General features: G+C 41.2%; 1 protein-coding gene across 3 annotated transcripts in view; it reads right to left on the bottom strand.

Moving 5' to 3' along the window:
- Window positions 1–24,657, bottom strand: part of RAB3GAP1 (RAB3 GTPase activating protein catalytic subunit 1) — a 90,774-nt gene that overhangs the window by 47,408 nt on the left and 18,709 nt on the right. For all 3 annotated transcript variants that reach the window (XM_058664425.1, XM_058664427.1, XM_058664426.1), the window contains exons 4-7: window positions 12,924–13,056; window positions 10,434–10,512; window positions 3,794–3,913; window positions 336–501 (exon numbers count right to left, since the gene is read on the bottom strand). In XM_058664425.1, the coding sequence (XP_058520408.1) occupies window positions 336–501; window positions 3,794–3,913; window positions 10,434–10,512; window positions 12,924–13,056 (498 nt within the window). The remainder of the gene's footprint in view (window positions 1–335; window positions 502–3,793; window positions 3,914–10,433; window positions 10,513–12,923; window positions 13,057–24,657) is intronic.

Genomic DNA, 24,657 nt, shown 5'->3' with positions numbered 1-24,657 from the left:
AACTAAACAAGCAGCTACATAAAGCCCACCCGGTTGGGAAAATTGGCAATATTACCACTAATGGGCAAGGAGTCGAAAACAGTCAATAAATGTTAACAGATTGAGCAAGTGAAAAAAAAAAAGAAAAACTCAACTGTTTCTTTGGCATTACTTCACTAAAAAATCCACTTAGATATTTCTTTAAACACACATGGTGATTTATGCTATTAGATTTCCTATAATCAGTTAGTTACATTATGATATTCTAGAGTAAGGTTTCTGTATACTCATAAAGCTATCAAGCAGCATTTCCATCTGCATCCCAGCTAAGACTGATAGCATCAGCACTGACTCACAATCTTTGATTTGAAGATATCCAGTAGACCTGATAAATGAGTATACTGAGGCGGCACTTTGCGAAGATGAACCATTTCAAAATCAGTGCGGACACCAGGACCCTGGCATTCTCCTACATACATTCTTCGCCATTTGTGATGAATTTGCACAAAGAGTGGCACCTGACTGTAGGACATGATTAAACAGAGACACAAAGTTTAATTAAACATTGAATAATTCTGTCAAATTCGATAAATCTCAGACATTCTAAGCACTAAATAAGGAACACTACAAAAATTAAGATTTGTATTTAAAACAAAGAGACTGTTTCCTTATCACACTAACAATGTGAAGAGGCTATCATATAATGGCACTTCAGTAGAAACATGGTCTTTAAAAATGAGTAAAACTGGGCCAGGCACGATAGCACAGCAGTTAGGCTCCTCGCCTTGAACACGCCAGGATTCCTATAGGTGCCGGTTCAAATCCCGGCTGTCCCGCTTCCCATTCAGCTCCCTGCTTGTTGCCTGGGAAAGCAGTCAAGGATGGCCCAAGACCTTGGGACCCTGCACCCGCGCGGGAGACACAGAGGAGGCTCCTGGCTTCAGATTGGCTCAGCTCCAGCCATTGTACCCACTTGGGGAGTGAACCATCAGACGGAAGATCTTTCTCCCTGTCTCTCCTTTCTGTATATCCGTCTTTCCAATAAAAAAATAAATAAATCTTTAAAAAAATGGTAAAATCATGAAACATTATAATGAAAGCTTTCCTGAATGAAATCACTATATTAGTGTTCTACATTAATAATAAAACCTTAACTGCAAGTACTAAACTAAATTAAATCAGCATTAGGGCAAAATAATATTTTATACTTTGTCATTCAAACTTAGAATCAGTCCTGATTTACTGAACATAAATGTATTTGTAATTTCTAAATCAATACAAATAGTATTTTCAGTCATTTTTAGACAAGTATAGAGCACTGAAAATCTGAATTACCTATCCTTCATCTTTTCCCAACTAGGATCAGACAAAACTGTTCTGCCTTCTTTCAGTTATTAAAAACTCTTTTCTTGGGCCCGGCGGCGTGGCCTAGCGGCTAAAGTCCTCGCCTTGAACACCCCGGGATCCCATATGGGCGCCGGTTCTAATCCCGGCAGCTCCACTTCCTATCCAGCTCCCTGCTTGTGGCCTGGGAAAGCAGTCGAGGACGGCCCAATGCATTGGGACCTTGCACCCGTGTGGGAGACCTGGAAGAGGTTCCTGGTTCCTGGTTCCTGGTTCCCGGCATAGGATCGGCACGCACCGGGCCGTTGCGGCTCACTTGGGGAGTGAATCATCGGACGGAATCTTCCTCTCTGTCTCTCCTCCTCTGTATATCTGACTTTGTAATAAAAATAAAAATCTTAAAAAAAAAAAAAAAAAAAACTTTTCTTTTTCCTTTTAAAAAAAAAGGTGTATGTTACTTTTATTAGAAAGTCAGATATACAAAAAGGATCAGACAGAGAGGAAGGTCTTCCATCGTTGATTTACTCCCCTAGCAGCTACGATGGACTGAGCAGCGTCCATCCGAAGCCAGGAACCTCTTCTGGGTCTCCCACATGGGTATAGGGTCCCAAGGCTTTGGGCCATCCTCAACTGCTTTCCCAGGCCACAAGCAGGGAGTTGGATGGGAAGAAGGGCTGCTGGGATTAGAACTGGTGCTCATATGGGATCCGAGCATGTGCAAGGCGAGGACTTTGGCCTCTAGGCTATCATGCTGGGCCCAGCCACTCATTTTTTTTTTCTTTTTAAGATTTATTTTTTTTTAATTAGAAAGGTGGATATACAGAGGAGGAGAGACAGAGAGGAAGATCCTCCATCCGATGGTTCACTCCCCAAGTGACCACAACGGCTGGAGCTGAGCCAATTTGAAGCCAGGAGCCAGGAGCTCTTCCAAGTCTCCCACGCAGGTGCAGGGTCCCAAGGCTTTGGGCCGTCCTCGAATGCTTTCCCAGGCCACAGGCAGGAAGCTGGATGGGAAGCGGGGCTGCTGGAATTAGAACCAGCACCCAAATGGGATCCTGGCGCATGCAAGGCGAGGACTTTAGCCACTAGGCTATTGAGCCAGGCCCCCAACCACTCTTTTCATGATCTACTTGCTGCCACCTTTCTTGGTTTCCTATGCATGCCTGCTGTGTATATGAGCAAAAACGTTGGGTTCCTACATGCAAGGTTTGTAATATGCCTTCTAGGAGTAAGGGAAGCTCCATTCAGGCAGCTTACAGTGCTGCCAGCTGAGTTCAATGTAAACAAATCAATAATATGTACAAAATAAAGGATCTTTAAAAAGAAATAAATTGTATGAGGATACTTCAAAAATTTATGCCAAGTAAAATTAAAATATCACATGCATACAAAAAAATCCCCATTTCATACCTATATGAAATGTTTTCCATAAAGCTCACAGGAAATAAGTGTTGTTTTAAAATAAATTATGCATGGGGGCCTGACATGATGACTCAATGCCTAAACCCTAATCTTGCAAGCTCCAGGATCCCATCTGGGTGCTAGATTGTGTCCTGGATGCTCCACTTTCCATCCAGCTCCCTGCCTGTGGCCTGAGAAAGCAGTCAAGGATGGCCCAAAGCCTTGGAACCCTGCACCTGAATCGTGAGTAAGCTCCTGACTCCTGAATTCAGATTGGCTCAGCTCTGGCCAATGTGGTTATTTGGGAAGTGAACCAGCAGATGGAAGACCTTTCTGTCTCTCCTCTGACTTGTCATTAAAAAAACAGAAAGATCTTCCATCTGCTTGTTCACTCCCCACACAGCCACAATGGCTGGAGCTGAGCCAAACCAAAGCCAGGAGCACACACCAGTGCAGAGTCCCAAGACTTTGGACCATCCTCTGCTGCTTTGTCATGCCACAGGAAAGGAGCTGGGATAGGAACGGGCACCCAAATGGGATCCCGGCACATGCAATGTGAGGGCTTTAGTCACTAGGCTGCTGAACCAGGCCCACAAACAAATCTTTTAAACAAAAATAATGAACAGGGGATGGTGCAGGGCATGGTGAGCTGACTCTGCCTGAGGCACTCGTATCCCATGTGGGCGCCGGTTCTAATCCCGGCAGCTTCACTTCCCATCCAGCTCCCTGCTTGCGGCCTGGGAAGGCATTCGAGGATGGCCCAAAGCCTTGGGACCCTGCACCTGCGTGGGAGACCTGGAGGATGTTCCTGGCTCCTGGTTTTGGATTGGCACAGCTCCAGCCATTGCAGCCACTTGGGGAGTGAATCATCAGACAGAGGATCTTCCTCTCTGTCTCTCCTCCTCTCTGTATATATGACTTTCCAATAAAAATAAAATCTTAAAAAAAAAAAAAAAAAGCTTATGAGTTAACTTCTTAGCTATGCTTAAAAAATCTTGTAACTGTACGGCTTCACAAATTATCATTAACTTTTAGTATATTGTGTAAGTACTTATGAATGTCCACCTACCAGCCAGTGTTTCCCAAAGCAATGGAAACAGAACTGAGGAGAAGGTTGCACTTTGACTCACTGAGAACGGCGTCACTGTGTGCTGCAGGGGCAATCACCACAAATTCACGTAGCCCGTACCTTCAAAAAGGAATCACTACATTAAACAGAGGAAACTGCAGGACCTAAAAACCCACTCAGTGAAAATATGAACAAACTTCCATTCAGGAAGTTTAGCAAGCCAAAGTTTGAAATACAAGTGTTTCTTTTAATGGCAAATTGAGCCCATAAACTTCTAAATTTATTTTTAAAAGCAGTTTCATCATTCACCCACCTGCTCCCTTCTATACTACATAAAAATCAGAAGCATTTGCTAAAATCACAAAGACTGTTAAGTAACAGTTTTACCTTCAAGGATAATGTCTACAAAATAAAAGCGGGCACTGAAATCTTGCTTTAACCAGCTGACACCTTGAGTCCATCAAAATGGGAGAGTAAAGTCTTACAGTCCCCAAATGGCAAGAAAATAACTATCACTGAGGATACATATCTGTATGAACACAACTTACTTAACAGCCAAAGGAATTCTTGTATCCTTATACACGTTAGGTAAGAGTTACACAAGTATGAGAAAACAACTTAACTCCTGCTATAACATCTATATTAACAAGGAAACCTGTCATTTAGTTACCTTGTCAAGTAAAACCAAAAATCAGGTACAAATATATTTGTAAAATATGTACAGGCAAGTGGGTAGCTTTGTCTACTAAAAGAGCCTCTTCCTATCCAATCATCAATTCACTTTTAGGCTTTTGTTTTTGCTTTTTCTAAAAGGCAGGCAGACACACACACACATACACTCACTTAATCTCTGAAAATGAGGGAAAGAATACACTCCCCAACTGCCTGCAAGGGCAGGACTGTGCCCAAAACTAGGCAAAGGTCAAAGACAGAGGCCAGGAACTGAATCCATAACGCCAGTATGGCAAGAACCTAACTGCCTGAGGAACCATCACCGTTTCCCACATTCTGCTTTAGCAGGAAGGTACCATCAGCAGTTAGAGCCAAGGACCAGCCCAGGTCCTCCAATGTGGGACAGACACACCCTAGCCAAAGACTGAACCACTAGCCAAAAATCCCTTCTTAGCCATTTATGTAAATGAAAACAGTTTTTGAAAAGCATTACTCCTTCATAAGTTTATTTTAATCTCTGGAGATATATAGTTAAGAATATTTAATTTTATGAACATTCTCAAGAAACTTTTTAAAGAACCACAAAAATAAAAATATGAAAATCTAATTCTTAATGTTTGTTTTTTGTTTACATAACAAAAACTTATTTAATCTCATCTTGCCTCCAACTGCCTACCCTTGAAAATCTTAATTAGTAACATACAGGCAGCATCAAATAATGCCAGAGCTTTGAATTTTAAGCTTTCAAAGATTTTAAAGATACTTTTCCTTTTTTGAAATATCCTTTGAAGAAAGAACACAAAACAAGTAATTACCATTCTGCCTGACCCTCCACACAGTGGTATGAAGCCACTGTCAACAGTTTCCTGGCTACTCTTTCAGAGAAGTCCATCTGTCCATATAACAATCTTGCTCACCAGAAAAATTAAGCATATTTTCTATACTTCTTTTCAAATGCTAAATGATCATTACTCTGATTCCATTCTAATACTGTTGCGACAATAAGCAGATTATTTTTACAAATATTCATGTATCTGTAATGAATTGCTAGAAGTTCATGGATAAAAGAACCGTTGCATTTTTTAACACAGACAGTTGCTAATAATCAATACCTTCTGTCCATACAGATGTAACTGTGTCAATGTATACTCCTTGTACATTAAGTCAAAAGGATACACTCCATTTTCCTGTATTCTACCTTCTATCTCCTATGCCTCTGTTCTGTCTCGCCACCACATGCGTATGCACTCTGTTGTCATCACACACAATCCAATTCCTGAGGGAACCACTCTTTGAAGGTTTCCTCAAACACTACCTGACCATTATCCACCCCTTTAAATGTCCTTTCTTCTCTGAATTAGATGTTTTTCCCTATTATGATAGTGACTGTATCAATAAGTCACTAATTTGCATTCTTTAATAGGTAGGCTTGAGTTCACCTTCAAGATAGCAACGTTAGTGAGGGCTCAACAATCACACACACACACAAATGGCCAGTGCAGTAGCATGACATAATCCTCAACCTGTGGTGCTGCCATTCCATAAGGGCAACAGTTTGTGTCATGGCTGCTCTGTTTCTGATCCAGCTTCCTGCTTATGGCCTGGGAAAGCAACAGCTCAAGTTCTTAGGCCACTGCACCAATATGGGAAACCCAGTAGAAGCTCCAAGATCCTGGCTTCAGATTGGCTCATCTCAGCCAGTTATGGCCATTTGGGGAGTGAACCAGTGGATGAAAGATCTTATCGTCTCACCTCCTCTCTATAAATATGTCTTTTGAAAAAATAAATAAATAAATAAATCAACCAGAATTTTAAATGGGCAAAGAAGTACATAATAAACTACCACCGAATATGGTGTTAATAAACAATTTTAGAAAAATATTTTAATGTATTTTAAATTTTAAAAATATTTCTATTCTATTACATTTTAAACATATAAACAAATGTGAAGCAATAATGCAAAGAAGAAATTTTTTTTTTTTAAGATTTATTTTTATTACAAAGTCAGATATACAGAGAGGAGGAGAGACAGAGAGGAAGATCTTCTGTCCGATGATTCACTCCCCAAGTGAGCCGCAACGGCCCGGTGCGCGCTGACCTATGCCGGGAACCAGGAACCTCTTCCAGGTCTCCCACGCGGGTGCAGTGTCCCAACGCATTGGGCCGTCCTCAACTGCTTTCCCAGGCCACAAGCAGGGAGCTGGATGGGAAGTGGAGCTGCCGGGATTAGAACCGGCGCCCATATGGGATCCCAGGGCGTTCAAGGCGAGGACCTTAGCCGCTAGGCCACGCCGCCGGGCCCAAGAAATCATTTTTTCTACCCATGTTTAAATATGTAGCACCTACAATACTGGAAATAAGAAATTAGAGGTATTCAGGAACAAATTCCCTTTCTTTCCAAAGGCTATCTGTTCATTCTTGTGGACCCAAGTCACTGTCTGTTGCCTTTAGTGAAACCTATAAAACCAGATTTCTTGGGTCTGTTTATTTGATGTCACACTTCTCTCTGCATTTTTAAAAATAGCTTCACTGGGCACATATCCTTAGTTGAAAGTTTTTCTTTCAGTACTTGGATTATAACAGTCTCTGGACTCTTCTGAAGAGGACAGCTGTAATATTCTCTTGAATACAGTAAGTTTTTCTTCTCTTGTTGTTTCAAGATTTTCTATCTTTGGGTATCTGCAAAGGCTATGCTGTTTCCAGCTGTGGAGATACTGAGATTCTTGTCTCCCTACATGACCATTTCTCATCAACTCCGGTAAGTTTTCTGCCATTATTTCTTCATATTGGCTTTTCACGCCTTCTTTCTTTTCATCTGGCATTCCTACTCCATGGATGCTTAGGAACACTGGATACTGACCCACATATCTGTTTGTTCACTTTTCTCCAAACTTTTTTTTCTCTGTTCTTTGTATTGGACAATATCTGCTAATCTTTCAAATTCACCAACTTCCTTTTACCATCTCAGATCAGCTCTTCAGCCCATCAGATGAAAGTTCTATTTCAGTTATATTTTTCAACTCTAGAATTTCCATTTGGTTCTTCACTATGCATTCCAAGGTGAAACCAGTTCTTACGGAGGGTGGCTCCAGAGACTTGGTGGAGTGTCCTAAACTAATGGTGACAAAAGCATTCACAGCTTCATCCAGAGATGCCAATCACCTATGTGGGTAAACCTTTCACACAACAGAAAATTCACACTGAGAAAAACTGCAGTTGCAAACTTCTTAGACTTTAGTCCGTAATTGCAACGGACAGCCTCTGGTTAGCCTGCCTGCTGTTCCCCTGCAAGCCTATGGCAACAGCCACTCTAAAAAAGGAGTCAAATCAGGATCAGGAACTCAAATCTGAGCTTCCCCTGTGGATGGCAGACTTGAGTTTCGGAGCCATCACTGTCTCCCAGCATCCACATGGACAGAAAGCTGGAATTAAGTGCTAGAGGAAGGAACCAAACATTGGCTTTGATAAGGGATGTGGGTATTAGAGCCAGTATTTAACTTCTTGACCAGATGTTAACCCTGCTTCTTCCACATTTAACAATTTTCCTGTTCCCTGAAAACAAAGAAATTTGCAGTAGAGGCAGCTCTGGTCTCCTGGTTGCATCTGATCTGCTTTTACTTCTTTTCAAACATTCAAACCCTCCTAATTTTTAATCAGCTCAGTGCAAAAAATAAGGGTTCTGCCTGATGAAATACCATTCACAAATTCTTGTCACCGATTTTCTGTTGTATATCTCAGTCTCTTAAATTGTGGAATGGCTTAGAAACTTAGAAAAACCTCCTAAAGATTAAGATTGTGATTATAAATTCATAAATGTCACCATAAAAATTAAAAGAATGCTAAAAAGAGAGGAAGAGGGAGGGTAGGAATTATATTCTTAAAAAAATTCCACGTAAAATACAGAAGATTTGTTTCCTTTACATAAACATAAAAAAGTAGTCATTTAAGAAGTAATGTTTACAGGTAAAAACTACTGTGCCTAGTATTTGTAGTAATTTGTAATAAGTAATTTGTATCTTGAATTTTCCTTTTGGCACTGTGCTGTAGCACGTAAAACCACAGCAGGGTTTTTGACCCAGCTGCTCCACTTCCAATCCAGCTCTTTTGCTGGATTGTTCTTGGAAAAGCAAAGGAGGATGACCCAAGTGCTTGGGTTCCTGCACCTATTTAGGTGACCTGGATAAAGCTTCTGGCTTCAGCCTGGTCCAGTTCCATCATTGTGGCCATGTGGGGAGCGCAATCAGTGGATTGAAGACCAAACCTCCACTGCGCCCCCTCTCTCTACAACTCCTGCCTTTCAAACAAATAAAATTCAGCTTCCTTTTTGTCTGTCCGCTAAACCCCTCTACCCTTTCCTGTAATCCAAGATGTCAAATTGAGGACATTATAGGTCACCTGGTACTAAATTCCAGATTTCTCTGGCTGTTCTGGTAGGCATGATAATCGATTGTGTTGACAACACAGGAGCCAAAAATCTCCGTGAACCAGATCAAAAGACAGCTGACCAGACTTCCCACTGCTGATGTGGCTGAAATGGTGATGGCCACAGTCAAGAGGCAAATGAGAGCTCAGAAAAGGTACATCCAGCAGTAGTCAAACCAGAGGAAAGATGGTGTGTTCCCTTATTTTGAAGATAATGAAAGGGTCACAGTAAACAACAACAGCCCAGCTAGAGGTTCTGGCATCACCAGACCAGTTGCCAAGCAGTTTGAAGACTTGTGGCCCAGGTTTGCATTCAGTGGAGGCAGCACTAAATGATACTCATGTATTTTTTAAAAAATGAACAAAATTTTAGTATTTGACCTCCCCCATTCCCACGCCAAAAATGCCCACTTCTATTTTTAAAAATTCTTTTTTGGGGGGCCTGGTCCAATGGTTCAATTGGCTAATCCTCCCCTTGCAAGTGACGGGATCCCATAGGGGCACCAGTTTGTGTCCTGGATGCTCCATTTCCTATCCAGGTCCCTGCTTGTGGCCTGGAAAAGCAGTGGAAGATGGTCCAAAAGCCTTGAGACCTTACATCCATGTGGGATACGTGGAAGAAACTCATGATGTTTGATGGGCTCAGTTCTAGCCATTGTGGCAGTTTGGGGAGTGAACCAGAGATAAAAGATCCTTCTCTCTGTCTCTCCTTCTCTGAATATCTGCCTTTCCAATAAAAATAAATAAATCTTTCTAAAAAAGTTCATTTTTAAAAATCTAAAGACAAACTCACATAATAGAAAATTTAAATCAAATATATAAAATTCTATTAACTCAGTCTCCTGAGTTTTAGTGGAGGCATGGTTTAACATTGGAGTTGTCTTCAAAATAAAGAAATCCTTTGTACAATTGAAAAAGATATCACTATAAATGTGATACATGTCTTACGTGAGCATTTACCTCATAAATTAACATTTCAATTTCCAAAAATGTATATTAAATTTCCCATGATATTTCAGTTTTCCATGCTAGTCACCAGAGTTACAGTTAGGCACCTTAGATTGTGAAAAGAGTCAACAACAGATCTGTGATGGCTAATCTCAGAAAAATTTATTTGCAATATGGATTCTTTGCTGGCACCTAAGAATCTGGATTTGGAGAGGGTTGTCAACATACCTAGAACTGATCAAAGTTACTCAATGTTTCTGTGCTGCTTAGCTTTCCTCTTGTGGTCTGGAATGTTGGTAATCTATATAACCCACCTCCAATTTAACACCTTGTGGGCTAAGCCTCTTAAAAGCTTCCTTGATGGACAATGATTCACAAGTACTGTCACAACATGCTGCTGAAGGAGTGGACCCTTAAACACTTACACTTCCTCTGAACTTTGCATTTTTGCTTGGCATTCTGAAGGCAATTATAATTATTCTGCTGTAATTGTAACCATGTGCTTTGAGTTATCCTAGCAAAGCATTAAATCTGGGGAAACTTTTAGGGTCTCCCTAACATCCATACTAAAAGATACCTGAATAAAATGTATACATACCATCTTACCAGACAATGAGCTCTTGGAGGAAAATCATTGTTCATACAAAGCAAATCCTGCATAGATTGTGGGATTGCATCTACAAAACCATTTGATAATGAAAAGTTAGCATTGTCATTTTAAGGCAGAATTTTACAGTACACATTGAGAAAAACTCAGGTCTTGCTAACCCATACAATTTTGTGACTGCTTAAAGATTTACATTTAGGGCTACTTCTAAGATTTAGGAAGGGGTACCTAGGAGGTACATAGTTAAGATGGTACTTGAGGCCTGGAGTAAGGGCTCAGTGGCTAAATCCTCACCTTGCAGGTGCCAGGAACCCATCTGGGTACCAGTTCATGTCCTAGCTGCCTCCACTTCCCACCCACCTCCCTGCTCATGGCATGAGAGAGCAGTAGAGGATGGACCAAAGACTTGGGACCCTGCAACTGTGTGGGAGACCTTACTTGGGAGAGTGACAAAAGCAAGCACTGCTATCAACTGTGGAACTGCACTGAGTTCATCTGAAAAAGACACAGATTTGATAAACTCAATGCTATGTATGTGGGGAAAGAGGATACTTAGGTTATGCTTGTACTAGAAACCTGCTTGAAGAATATGAACCTCCAGAAAAGAAAAATTTTTGAGCCAGAAGAAATTGAGGAAGTAGAAGAAATAGAAAATGAACAGGAAGCCCCTGCTCTGAATGGTCTCAGCCAGGCCACAGCCTTTCAACAAGCCCAAATTGAAGAACAGTAACAATGGAAACCCACTCAGGAGATTCCCGAGTCTCACGTGACCCAAGATGTCCAAGGACAAAGAAAAGCACATATTTCAATGATGACCAAGAGCTCATTGATGAAAATTACTTCTTATGTGAATATCCTTAAAATAATATCTTAGAGCACAAAGTTCAGCAGAGGACTAAGTTTACTTATAGAATTTGAGCCTAACAATTAATACCCTACAAGTTTTTACTAAAAAATAGTTAGCAGGGAATTTGAAAATACTTATAAAATGTGCTTCTATCTCGCCTTTGTACAGTACAGTTTGAGCATAACTAATCTAATAATAAAAACAATGTGTAACATTCTGAATAGCAATACAATGTCTTAAGTAGGATGTTTCACACCACAGAACTGTTTCATGCACATTACATATACTGAATAAAATTACCTTCATTCTATGCATATGAAACATAAATGGCGTTCATATTTAGACTTGGGTCCCATTCTCCAGATACTTCATGTATAAGCTAATATTCCAAAAGCCAGGAAAATCTGAAATCAAAAGTACTTCTGGTCCCAAGTATTTCAGATAAGACATATACAAACTGCTAAAAATAAGAATCTGCTAACAATAATCTGGAAAAGAAAGGCTGTTGCTATGGCACAGGAGCTAAAGCTTCTCACTGCAGTGCCAGCATCCCATATGAGTTCTGATTCATATCCAGGTCACTCTAACTTTGATCTGCTCCCTGTTAATCACCTGGAAAAAACAGCATAAAGATGACCCAAGACCCAGGACAGCCTCTGGGCTCCTGGCTTCAGACTGGCCCAATTCAAGCTGTTGTAGCCATTTGAGAAATAAATCAGTAGACAGAAGATCTTTATGTCTCTCTTTTCAAATCTACCTTTCAAATAAAAATAAACCTTAAAGAATGCAATACTATCATAGTAATATTGTTGTTATCCCATGACAAAAGATATTAAAGTGATTTATTTTAAAACTTTATTCATGTCTGACTGGTTTATGTGACTTGAAATACAATGTTAAGAACATTTCATCAATGTCAATAAAAATTTTTAGTAAGAAAGCTGTAATTTTGTTTATTTTTAAACCATTTATAAAAAATTACAAATACATTGGAGGGTCAAAGAGCGAGCAAGACAGCTAAATATAGCAAGAAAAGCTTCCATCTGCTGGAAAAACAGGAACTCAGCTAAGTGAGGAGGCAGCAGCCCTACTACTTCAACCACCATCTGCTCATGGGTAGCTGGCAACCTCAGAGGTCTGCATGAGCAGAAAGCTGGGATGAGGAGCTGGTGCAATGACTCAATCCCAGGAACTCTAACATGAAATGCTGGCGTCTTAACTGACAGGCCAAACACCTGCCCAAATAATATTAAAGTTTTAATCTATCTGGTGTAACAAAAAATCTAAGGCATGTCTAAAAGTCACTGTCTAATCAACACACAAATTTTCCTTTATTTATGATTCCTTCAATACTTGGCTTCCATAACACTTTCTTTTCTTCTCGAATTAGAAGAGATGTTCCTGTGAACTCCAGTAGAGCAGTATTAGCCTTGGGATGTCATTTATCATTGTCCATTTACTTTTGCTGTTACCTGTAGATCCTATGTCCCACAGTACACATGTTAGTTTGGGTGCAATGAGGCTTGGCACTGCACCTAGCATATTTATGTACTGAAAAATATACACAGGTTCAAGAAGCTTAAAAACTTAATTCAAAATTATGACCACTCTTTAAAAACATAGCAAAACCCTACCTTCTAGTAATTCATCCTTTCCATCTTTATCAGCAGACTCTTGTACAAGATAATGATGAGTGATTGAGAACTTGAAGTCAGCAAATGAAATTTCATCTGATTTCTCTTCCCATGTGCCCGAAGTAAATATTCCCTGTATTTAAGAAAATAGAAAAAAAATTCACCTATGCAATAGTTACACTTAAGTTTATTAACCACAGGACTTTTTGTCGACTTTTTCTGCACATGTATGTTTCAGCTCATAGCCATTCTCTATGTAATAAAAGACAAAAAGAACGTATAGAAGAATAAAACCAAGTACTTTATGAAAGATTTATCAGAGTAACTATTTTTTCAAAATTCTCCTAGAGTCAGGGGCTGTGGCCAGGTGTCAAGACTTTTACACTCCAGGATGGGACAACAGACTTACAAAACTGTAATCTCCAAATAATTTTCTTGTGAGAGGAGTCTCTTAATAAAATCATGATTGCACAGTTAATTCCATGCTTTTTTCACATATATATTTTTATTTTGAATTTTTGAATTATGTGGTACAATTCTCCCCTCCAAACTCCCACCCACGACAGACTTTCCCCATTTTGCTACAATGGTATAGTCCTTCGTAAGAAATCAGAATTCCATGCTTCTTTACATGTAAATGTAAGCTTCTTCCCCAGAGCAAGGCTTTGGTTTAGTACTTAGGACATCCATGTCCCATCCTGGAGTGTACAAGTCTGACACCAGGCCCCAGCTCCTGACTCCAGCTTCCTTCCAATGCAGACCCAGGGAGGCAGTGGTGACAGCTAAAGTTTTCTAGTTTTTGTCACTCAGAACGGGCTATTGCAGACATTCTGGAAGTGAAACAGCAGATGGAAGTTTCTCTATATATCTACCTCTCAAATTATGAAAATAAACAAAAAAACAAAATATATCTACTAGTAATATAGTCAATGTATTACTTCTTAAATTTTTGATGGGCTAGTGCTGCAGCATAATAGGTAAAGTGTCTACCAGCAGCACCTACATCCCATATGAGTACCAGTTCCAGTCCCGGCTGCTCCACTTGCGATAGAGCTCCACTTGCGATAGAGCTCCATGCTAAAGGCCTAGGAAAACAGAGGAGGATGACCCAACTTCTTGATCCTTTGCACCCATGTGAGAAACCAGGAAGACAGAGGCTCCTGGATCTTGGCTTCAGACAGGCCTAACTCCGGATACTGTGGTCATTTGGGCAAGAAAGAGGCCCCTGGCTCTTGGCTTCAGAAGGGTGAGGTTCAGCCATTGTGGTCACTGGAGAGTGAACCATCAGATTGAAGATCTCTCTCTGTAACTCTGCCTTTCAAATAACAGAAAATCTTTTAAACAAAATTTGACAGAGAAAGCTTCCATCTGTTGGCACACTCTCAGAATGCTGCTATCTGTTAGGGCTGGGCCCTTCCTGGCTGTAGTCAGGACCCTGGAACTCAACCCAGGTGGGTAGCAAGGATCCAATTAAGTGAGCCATTACCAGTGCCCCCAAAGGCTGGCAATAATCAGAGGCTAGGAATCAGGGTCCAGAGCTGGGCATTCACCCAGATGTCCCAACCTGAGACACAGGTGTCTTCATTTCTAAGCTAAATACTTGCCCCTCTACCAGTCATTTTATATGAAAATGATTAAATTTCATAAATTTAAAGAATATTTTTATTAAAGAATCTCAACTATCATATATTACAGTACACAGCATATAACTCAACATTAGAAACTATTTTCATCAAAAAAGCAGTCTATAGAATCAATTTAAAGGACATGTATATTGCATTTATTTGCTTCACAGAGCTCTGCAAGCTTCACTATCATTGGCATTCAAATCTTTTAATTTGAATGGTAACATACAGATTGAAAAATATACTCTAATTAAAAATTCCCTTTGCAATTTTACTTTTAAAAGATAAGCATAAAAAGTGATATTGCAGGCCTGACCAAATGGCCACACTGGTTCCTCCCCGCCTTCAAGTGCCAGGATCCTAATGTGGGTGCTGGATTGTGTCCCAGCTGCTCCACTTCCCATCCTGCTCCCTGCTTGTGGACTGTGAAAGCAGCAGATGATGGCCCAAAGCCTTGGGAACCTGTGCCCACATGAGAGATCTAGAAGAAACTCCTGGCTCCCGGTTTCATATCAGCTCAGTTCCGGCCACTGGGGTCACTTGGGGAGTGAACCAGTAGATGGAAGATCTTTGTCTCTTTGTTTCTCTGTAGATCTTCTTTTCCAATAAAAGTAAGTAAATCTTTTTTAAAAATGATTTTTCCTCTAATCTTCCTGAGCTTTTCATTCCACTGAAGACTTAAAAGGTCATCACAACACAGCACCATTATGAGGCAGAAAACACCAACCAAGCAACTTGTTAAGTGCATACTCGCAACCAGACAGAAAAACACATAAGCAATGATTCTATGAGCTATTATTTTTTAAATGTTTTCATGGCTGTATCCAACATATAATACCTGAATGTTTTATATTGCTACTGGCAAGAAACTTATAGAGTTAAAACATTTTGAAAGTCATAAAGTATCCTTTGTAAATATAAACATCAATGTATTAGAATACCCACATGATGTATATATATATACTAAAATTATATTTTTTCCTCTGCTTGCTTGAATTTGAAGCTAACATGTGTTAAAGCATATAATGATACTGCCAATTGCAGCCCAACATCCCTTATGAGCGCAGATTCAAGACCTAGGCTGCTCTATTTCTGACCCAGCTCCCTGTTAATGGGTCTGGAAAAGCAGAAGATTGAGTACTCGAGCCCCTGCCACTCAACATTAAAGAGATATGAATGAAGTTCCACGCTCCTGTCTTTGACCTAATCCAATCTCTGATAATGTGGCTCTCTGAGGAGTGAGCAAGCACATGGAACTCTTTTTAACTTTCCCCTTTGCAATCCTGCTTTTCAAATAAACAAATCTAAAAAGGCAGGAGCCTGCTACAGAGACAGAAAAGACATTGTCCTTCTATAAGTTCACTCCCTAAATGCCTTAAGCAGCCAAGGGCCAAACCAAGAGGCTGAAATTCAAGAAGATTCTCCCACATGGTGGCAGAGGCAAATACACTTGAGCCATTACCTGCTGCCTCCCAGAGTGAACAGCAGCAGGAGCTGGATGGAAGCTGACTTAAAAACATGCACTCTGATATGGAATAAAGCATCACAAACAAGGGCTTGACTGCTGCTCTCTAACAACCACCTCATAGAAACAAGATGGAAGGATAGTGTAAGGCCAAGTTTAAACAGATGGGGAAACATTAGCCCGTGTGAAGCAGAGGACACATTCCAGGAAATAGGAGAGGACAGAACAACAGCAGTGGGGTACAAGAGACTGACAGACACAGGAAAGCAGCAGACACAACAGTGTGTTCTTGCAGTGATTGACACCCCAGCAACATTCAGTGAGCGGTGATGCGAACTGCACCAGCTGGAACTCTACCAGCAACAAGGTGGGAAGGGATGTTCACTGGGAGCTCAGGAGATGAACCAAGACAACGAATTGCCCATCCTGCTGGTCTGTTTGATTTGACCAAGAGCAGAGACAGAACGGCAGGTTTCAGACAAGCAGTGCAGGAACAGGGTAGATTTTACAGCCCAGTACAACCCCTAGAGCCGAACTGGGCGCCATTTTATTTAAGGAGGCATAGGCTATAAGGGACAGTACTACACATGCACTGAGCCACGAGTAAACTCATTTTTAGCTCCTACAGGTTCCATCCAAGATAGGTCCGGATAGCTCTCAAACATGGCGACCAGCACATGAAGAACTCTGGTAGTGGCACATTAGGCACCATGTTGTACAGTGTGGGAAGATGTTAAGACTGCAATGACAACAGTGAGCTGTGCATGCACTGAGCTCGGCAAGAATTCACCGAGCTCAGTGCACTGCACTGGTCCCACAGGAAAATAATACCAAATATGTCTGAAAACAGGTCAAAATAGGTCCGTATGGCCCTCAGAACTATTGGCCAACAGGTTCCAGCAAGATTACCAGGAACAACAATCTAGCTATATAGGACACCTGGTATCTCCCGAAACCTGGGACCTGCTCCAACCTGAACTGGGAGAAAGGTTGTACAGAAAACGGTGCAACCTCAGCACAGTGTCACAGGAGGTAAAGAGTGATAAGCCAGGAGCTGGGGCTACAGAGAACATGGTGGAAATCTAACATAAGAACCCAGACCTGGAACTCGCTGGAGGGAGTAGTACAAGTGACTGCAAACAAAGGGTTGCATACCAACCACAATAAGTCGAACTGTAGACCTGTGGGTGAGAGAGTTTAGAAACCTGCCCCAAGGAGAAGAATCTGCTAACCAGAAGTGCAATGACCAAGAACAAAAGAAGAGACAGAGGCACAATGAATATTATTGAAGACTCCCCTACAAAGAAGCCTTACCAACAACGGAGCTAACTAAGGAATATATTGGGAAACTGGGTGATACAGAATTCAAAACACTTGTTATAAAGCAATATCACACTGGAAATGAATCAAATGAAAGCTGATATATCAGAAATAAAGAATACAATGGAACAAATTAAAAGTACAGTGGAGAGTCTCCAAAATAGAATGAAGGAGGCAGAAGATAAAATCTCCAAATTGTGGGCCCGGCGTGATAGTGTAGTGGTTAAAGTCCTTGCTTTGCATGCGCCAGTTCTAATCCCGGCAGCCCTGGTTCCCATAACTCCCTGCTTGTGACCTGGAAGAGCAGTCAAGGACAGCCCAAAGCCTTGGGACCCTGCACCCGCGTGGGAGACCTGGAGGAGTTTCTGGATCCTGGCTTCAGATGGGCGCAGCACCGGCCAATGCCCTCACTTGAGGAGTGAATCATTGGACGGAAGATCATCTTCTCTGCCTCTCCTCCTCTCTGTATATCCGCCTTTCCAAAAAAACAAATAATAATAAAAAAAAAACCCTCCGAATTGGAAGATATTTCCTGTCACCAGGGGGAAATAATCAAAAAGCTGGAAGCAGAGCTGGATCAGCCAAAAAAACGTATTCAAGAATTGAAAGACACTCTTAAAAGGCCAAATACAAGAGTTATGGGAGTCCCAGAAGCTGCAGAAGAAGCTGGGTTTATAAATGTATTTAATGAAATAATGAAGGAAAAATTCCCTGATCTAGAGAAAGAATTGGGAAATGGCATCCAGGAAGGGCACAGAACTTCCAACAGGGTTGACCAAAAGCAATCTTCAAAACAACACATGATAATCAAGCTCTCTTCAATTGAACAGAAGAAAAAGATCCTTAAACATGCATATGAAAAAAATCAATTGACAATTAAATTCACAGGAGACCTCTCCCAGGAAACTACAGGCCAGAAGAGAATGGAGTGTAAAAGAAAAAATTGTTGGCCCAGGATAACATACCCAGCAAAACTTTCCTTTGTCTTTGAAAACAAAATAAAATTCTTCCACAGTCAAGAAAAGTTAAAAGAATATGCCTCTTCTAAACCCGCCCTACAAAGGACACTTAAAGATGTTCTTTTGACAGAGAAAAGGAATAGCGCCCACCAAAACCAAAGGCGAATGTGAAGAACATCCCAGTAAGATAACAGAAGACTAAGTCAATGAACAACCATTGCTAAAATGACAGGACCAAAGTGCCACCCATTCATATTAACCCTGAATGTAAATGACTTAAACCCATCAATCAAACATCATAGATTCGTAGACTGGATTAAAAACGAAACCCATCTATTTGTTGTCTACAGGAGGCACATCTCATCAACAAAGATCAGCAGAAACTATATACTATCTTTTTTTTTAAATTTAGTTTCATCTCTTCAGAACTCTTTCTCATTAAATTCTTCATTGACTAATAGATCCTACAGTAGCATCATTTTCTTCAAGAAGGTTCTTTTTTTAAGATTTATTTTATTACAAAGTCAGATATACAGAGAGGAGGAGAGACAGAGAGGAAGATCTTCCGTCCGATGGCCGGTGCTGCGCCAATCCAACGCCAGGAACCTGGAAACTCTTCCAGGTTTTCCACGCGGGTGCAGGGTCCCAATGCATTGGGCCATCCTCAACTGCTTTCCCAGGCCACAAGCAGGGAGCTGGATGGGAAGTGGAGCTGCCGGGATTAGAACCGGCGCCCATATGGGATCCCGGGGCGTTCAAGGCAAGGACTTTAGCCGCTAGGCCACGCTGCCGGGGCCCAAGAAGGTTCTTCATTTTCTTTTTCATTTCTTCAGTGACACATTATTCATTCAGTAGCATGCTATTTAACTTCATGACGTTTTAATTTCTTTTCTCCCTGCTGTTGATTTTTTTGTGCCTTTCCATTTACTAGAATGTACAGTAACAGTGTAATTGAGAGTATCATATCTAGTAGCACATTATGTAACTTCATGGTATTGTAAATTTCTGTTTTTCTTCTTGCTGTTCGTTTTGTATTGTGGCTTTTCTCTTTTTTTTTTTTTTTAAAGATTTTATTATTATTAGAAAGCCGGATATACAGAGAGGAGGAGAGACAGAGAGGAGATCTTTCATCTGATAATTCACTCCCCAAGTGAGCCGCAAAGGCCGGTACTGCGCCGATCCGAAGCTGGGAACCTGGAACCTCTTCTGGGTCTCCCACGCAGGTGCAGGGTCCCAAAGCATTGGGCCATCCTCGACTGCTTTCCCAGGCCACAAGCAGGGAGCTGGATGGGAAGTGGAGCTGCCGGGATTAGAACCGGCACCCATATGGGATCCTGGGGCTTTCAAGGTAAGGACTTTAGCTGCTAGGCCATGCCGCCGGGCCCTGTGGCTTTTCTCTTAAAGGGATGTATAGTAACTGTAATGGAGTCCATCATATCCAGATGTGAGGATACAATGCAGTATGCATCTCTACTTCCAGACAAAGATAGACTCCCAATGAAACTGTTACCTATCTTGACAATAGGATGCTGAACCCTCTGCCATTGTCCATGCCTGCCATTATGGACATATGATTAAGAACTACACTATATATAATAATACAGGGAAATTCTGGCAGTGGTGAGGAAACTTAGGGAGGGGGTAAGGGAAGTCCCAGGGCCTAAGGAAATGCATTAGAAAATGATTAATTGGGCCCTGGCGGCGTGGCCCAGCGGCTAAAGTCCTCACCTTAAATGCCCCAGGATCCCATATGGGCGCCGGTTCTAATCCCGGCAGCTCCACTTCCCATCCAGCTCCCTGCTTGTGGCCTGGGAAAGCAGTCAAGGACGGCCCAGTGCATTGGGACCCTGCCTGCACCTGTGTGGGAGACCCGGAAGAGATTCCAGGTTCCCGGCATCGGATTGGCGCAGCACCGGCCGTTGCGGCTCACCTGGGGAGTGAATCATCAGATGGAAGATCTTCCTCTCTGTCTCTCCTCCTCTCTGTATATCTGACTTTGTAATAAAATAAATAAATCTTAAAAAAAAAGGAAAATGATTAATTAAAAAGAAACACCTCATAAGAATCAATTTTTAAACACTTTAAGGGTTCGTGTTATACAATAATTTAAGGTGCTGCTGCCACCACCACTACTGCTAGCATCACATAAGAGTGACAGTTTAAGTACCAGCTATTCCACTTCCAAACCAGCTCCCTGTTTGTTTGCCTGGAACGCAACAGCAAATGGCTCAAGTACGTGGGCCCCTGCTACTCATGTGGGAAACCTAGATGAAGCTCCTGGTGGCTTCAGCCTTGCCCAACCCCAGCTATTAGGGCCATTTTGGGAGTGAAACACCAGATGAAAGACCTAACTCTGTTCCTCCCAATAATCGTAAAAGGAACACATTATGTTAAGCAACAAAATCAGATATAAAGATAAATGCTAGGGCACACATTTGGCACAGCAGTTAGGTTGCTGCTTGAGATGCCTGCATCCTGTATGAGAGTACCCAGGCTCTAATCTGCTTCCAAACCAGCCTGGCATGATTGTACATCCTGGCAGGCAGCACATAAGGCTCAAGTACTTAAGTTGTTGCCACAAATATGAGAAACCTATGTTGAGGCAGAGTTTCTGCTTTGGCATGGCCCAGCCCTAAGGAGAGAACCAGTAGATCTCTGTATGTCTGTCATGCGAATAAATGGAATCAGTGTTTATCACATGGCTTCATTCATAAAGTTCAAGAAAAGGAAAACAAAGAACTCAAAACTCTGGCCTTTTTCTAGGTTTAACTGGAGAAACATGGCATCTTTCTGGGACAACAAAGACATTCCTTTTTTTTTTTTTAATTTTAGTCATTTCAGGTTTTAATTTGAAAGTAAGAAAGATTCCAGCAGGAATTTACAAGTCACAAAGGCATCTTAGAAGTTATGGTGGAACAGTATAGACAAGCAAAAAGTAAGGGTAATGAGGGGAGCGGACTCAGACTCCCCAGTTATCAAAACATTTTAGAAAGCATGACATCAAAATAAATTCAATTATGATACAAGAAGAGACTGGCAGATTAACAGGATAAAGAGGCAAAAACAAATCCGAATACCTACTGGAACTTAGCTTATTGTAAAGTTTACATTTAAAAGTGATACGACAAAGGTAGGTTATTACGTATCTGGTACAAGACAAGTGTGTGACCATCTGTGAATAACACTGTGAAAGACATTCCTTTTTGAATTTTGATTGTAGTGACATCAAAACAAACTGTAAACTGGAATTCTGTACATTTAATTGTAAAGTACAACCCAACAAACAGCAAAGTCAATAAGCTATCTCTTCAAAAATGAGATGATTATATGGATGGAACAGTGTCTTCAAAGGAAAGCATGAGTGTCAGGGAGAGGGAGATTGCTTTTCCAAAAGAAAAGTAAAAGGGATATATTTACTTTAAAGGAGAGTTGCAGAAAAAGAGACAAAGAAAGAGGTCTTCCACTTCCCAAATAGCCACAACGGCTGGGGGTGGGTCAAGCTGAAGTCAGGAACTTTTTCCAGGTCTCCAACTTGAAACAAGAGTCCAAACCCTTGAGCTACAATATATTAAGCCAGAACTCTGGAGGGCTCAAGACCTCAGCAACATAAAGATCACCTCTTCCTCAGCTGAACTCTCTGGACTCCTTTCCTTCCTTCTTTCCTTCCTTTCTTTCTCTTTCTTTGAAAGGCAGATTCACAGAGAGAAGGAGAGTCATACAGAGATATCCTCCATCTGATGGTTCACTCCCCAAATGGCCACAACTGCAGGAGTTGAGCCAATCTGAAGCCAGGAGCCAAGGGCTTCTCGACTTCTCTCGTGGGTACAGTGTTCCAAGGTCTTGATTCACCCTTTGCTGCTTTCCAAGTCCATTAGCAAGGAGCTGGATCAGAAGTAGAGCAGCTGGGACCAGAACAGTGCCCTTGTAAGATGCTGGCACTGCAGGTGACGGATTAACCTATGTAACCACCACGCCAGCCCCTGACTATAATAAGGGCTTTTCACTCTTCTCTGGTGTAACACCTTAAAATACACATTTGATCATTCCTTTTCCACTTAAAATCATTCAATGGCTTCCCATAGCCTCTAATATTGGCCTATTCAGTAACAATTTTTACTATTTTTATTATACACACCTCCATGTGTATATATTTGGCCCTCTATATCTGTGCATTCCACATCTGAGAAATAAACTGACCTCAAATCAAACACACCAAACAAAAATCTTGAGTCTACCCTGAACATGAAGATGTATCTCTTGTCATTATTCCACTAACAAATGTAACCATTCACACAGAATTTACATTGTACTACTATTTTTAATAATCTAGAGATGACTTAAAAATATGGGAGGATATATAAAGGTTATATGCAAATATTGCACCATTTTCTATAAAAGATCTGAGCAGCCTTTGATTCTGGTATATACAGAGGTCCTGGTACCAATCCCCCATGAAAAACAAGCAATGACTTTTTAAAACTATATATTGCTATAAACTGCAATTGCTATAATTATATAAATTACACATCTATATGTAAAGAATTTGACAGAATATAAAAACACAGCATATTTAGAAATTACAAATATACATATACCTCTAAGTCTCCAGTACCCATCCTGGTAACAATTCAAGCCAGGCACAGTCACCCAGGGTCCTGTGATGGCTGGATAGTCAATGATGGGTAAGATCCTCAGAGGAGGGCAACCTAAGACAGACACAGTTGCTATGGATCCCTGCCCCATTTAACAAAGAAAGGGGGAGATGTGGGGCTCAGGGGCAAAGAGGTCACGGAGTCAACAAGATGGCGACTAACAATCCAGGTCACTGGCAGGCAAGATGGCGGCCAAGGACAGAGCCCTGGGTGTGAACCAGGGCCGGAGTCACGTAGCTCCAAGGAAATACTCATTGACCAGGGCCATCTCGCTCACCTACCCCTGGCCTATGGGAGATGGCTTCTGCAGTCATTCTCCTAGTAATTGGCTCCTAGTTTCTCCCCTCCTGGAATTCCCAAAATTCCTGGCCTGAGGCTATCCCTTACCCTATATAAGAATCAGAATTTCACCCAATAAATCAGAAAAAAAAAACCAAAAAACTCTGATTTGGTCCCACTGTTTTTGCTTCACCTCTCACAGCTATCTTCAATCCACCCTATTATAACAACATCTGTTCCCTGAAGCGTGCTCTTCCCTCCGTACCTACTCCAGGCCTTTTCTCACTGTACTTCTTTGTTACCCATTCTTCAAAATTCAACCAAAATGTCTAAAGCAAATCTATTTAACTTCAGTTTGTGACTTCTCTCAGTATCTTGCTTAAACTGCAGGAATAGCTTCTTATTTTCATTCTTTATGTTCTTTATAATGTGGAGAAACAGATACAGACTATGTGCCAACCACCTTGGCAGCCCAGCAAATACACACCTGGTAAGTATTTTAGGAACTAACTGTTTTGCACTTATAATAGCCTCCATATATTCCAAAGATACCAGGAAATAAATTAGCATGTATCTACTACATTACATGTATGTGGAAATACACACTGTGATCGAGTCTATCAATCAGGATCAGCACACAATTTAAATGGTAGTCCCTATACTTTTAAATTACCTGGGAAAACAGTGTTCACCTGTAAAATAATGAAGTTTGATCCTTTCTTACACTAGACACAAGCATTAACTAAAAATGGATTTGTAGATCAGAATGTGAAAGCTAAAACTACAGACATTAATGGAGTAAAAGGTCAACTCATGATACATACTACAATATGGCAAATAGGCAGGAAAAATTTGCAGATGTTCAAATGAGAAAGGTTAAGCAAGTGAAAAATTTGGAATTATTTATTTATTGGAAAGGCAGATTACAGAAAAAAGGAGAGAAAGAAAGATCTTCCATCCGCTGTTTCATTCCCTAGATGGCTGCAATGGCCTGAGCTGAGCCAATCCAAAGCCAGGAGCCAGAAGCTTCTTCTGGGTCTCCCATGTGGGTGCAGGGTCCCAAACCTTTTGGCCATCTTCTGCTGCTTTCCCAGGCCATAAGCATGGCTCTGGATCAAGAGTGGAGCAGCTGGCATCCAATCTAGTACCCACATGGGATCCTGGCACTTGCAAAGGAAGGATTTAGCCTTTCATTGAGTCATAGTACAGGGCTCAAGGCTTGAAAAATTTGTGCCATTCCAGGAAGTGGCAAGAGCAGAATTGAAGATAATGAAGAACAGATAAAACATCCATAAAGTAAACTGGTCCAATTCAGCTGAAGTTTCAGTGCAGGTGAGAAAGGGGTAGAGAAAGCAGAGGCTGATCAGAGTATCATTTCTAGAACTGAGACTTAACAATGTAAACAGTAAAAAGCCACTGAAAGCATCTGTGAAG

This window comes from Ochotona princeps, chromosome 5 (genome assembly GCF_030435755.1).
Source record: "Ochotona princeps isolate mOchPri1 chromosome 5, mOchPri1.hap1, whole genome shotgun sequence".
Taxonomy (NCBI): domain Eukaryota; kingdom Metazoa; phylum Chordata; class Mammalia; order Lagomorpha; family Ochotonidae; genus Ochotona; species Ochotona princeps.
The sequence above is the reverse complement of the archived record's forward strand: the minus strand, read 5'-3'. Positions and strand labels throughout refer to the sequence as shown.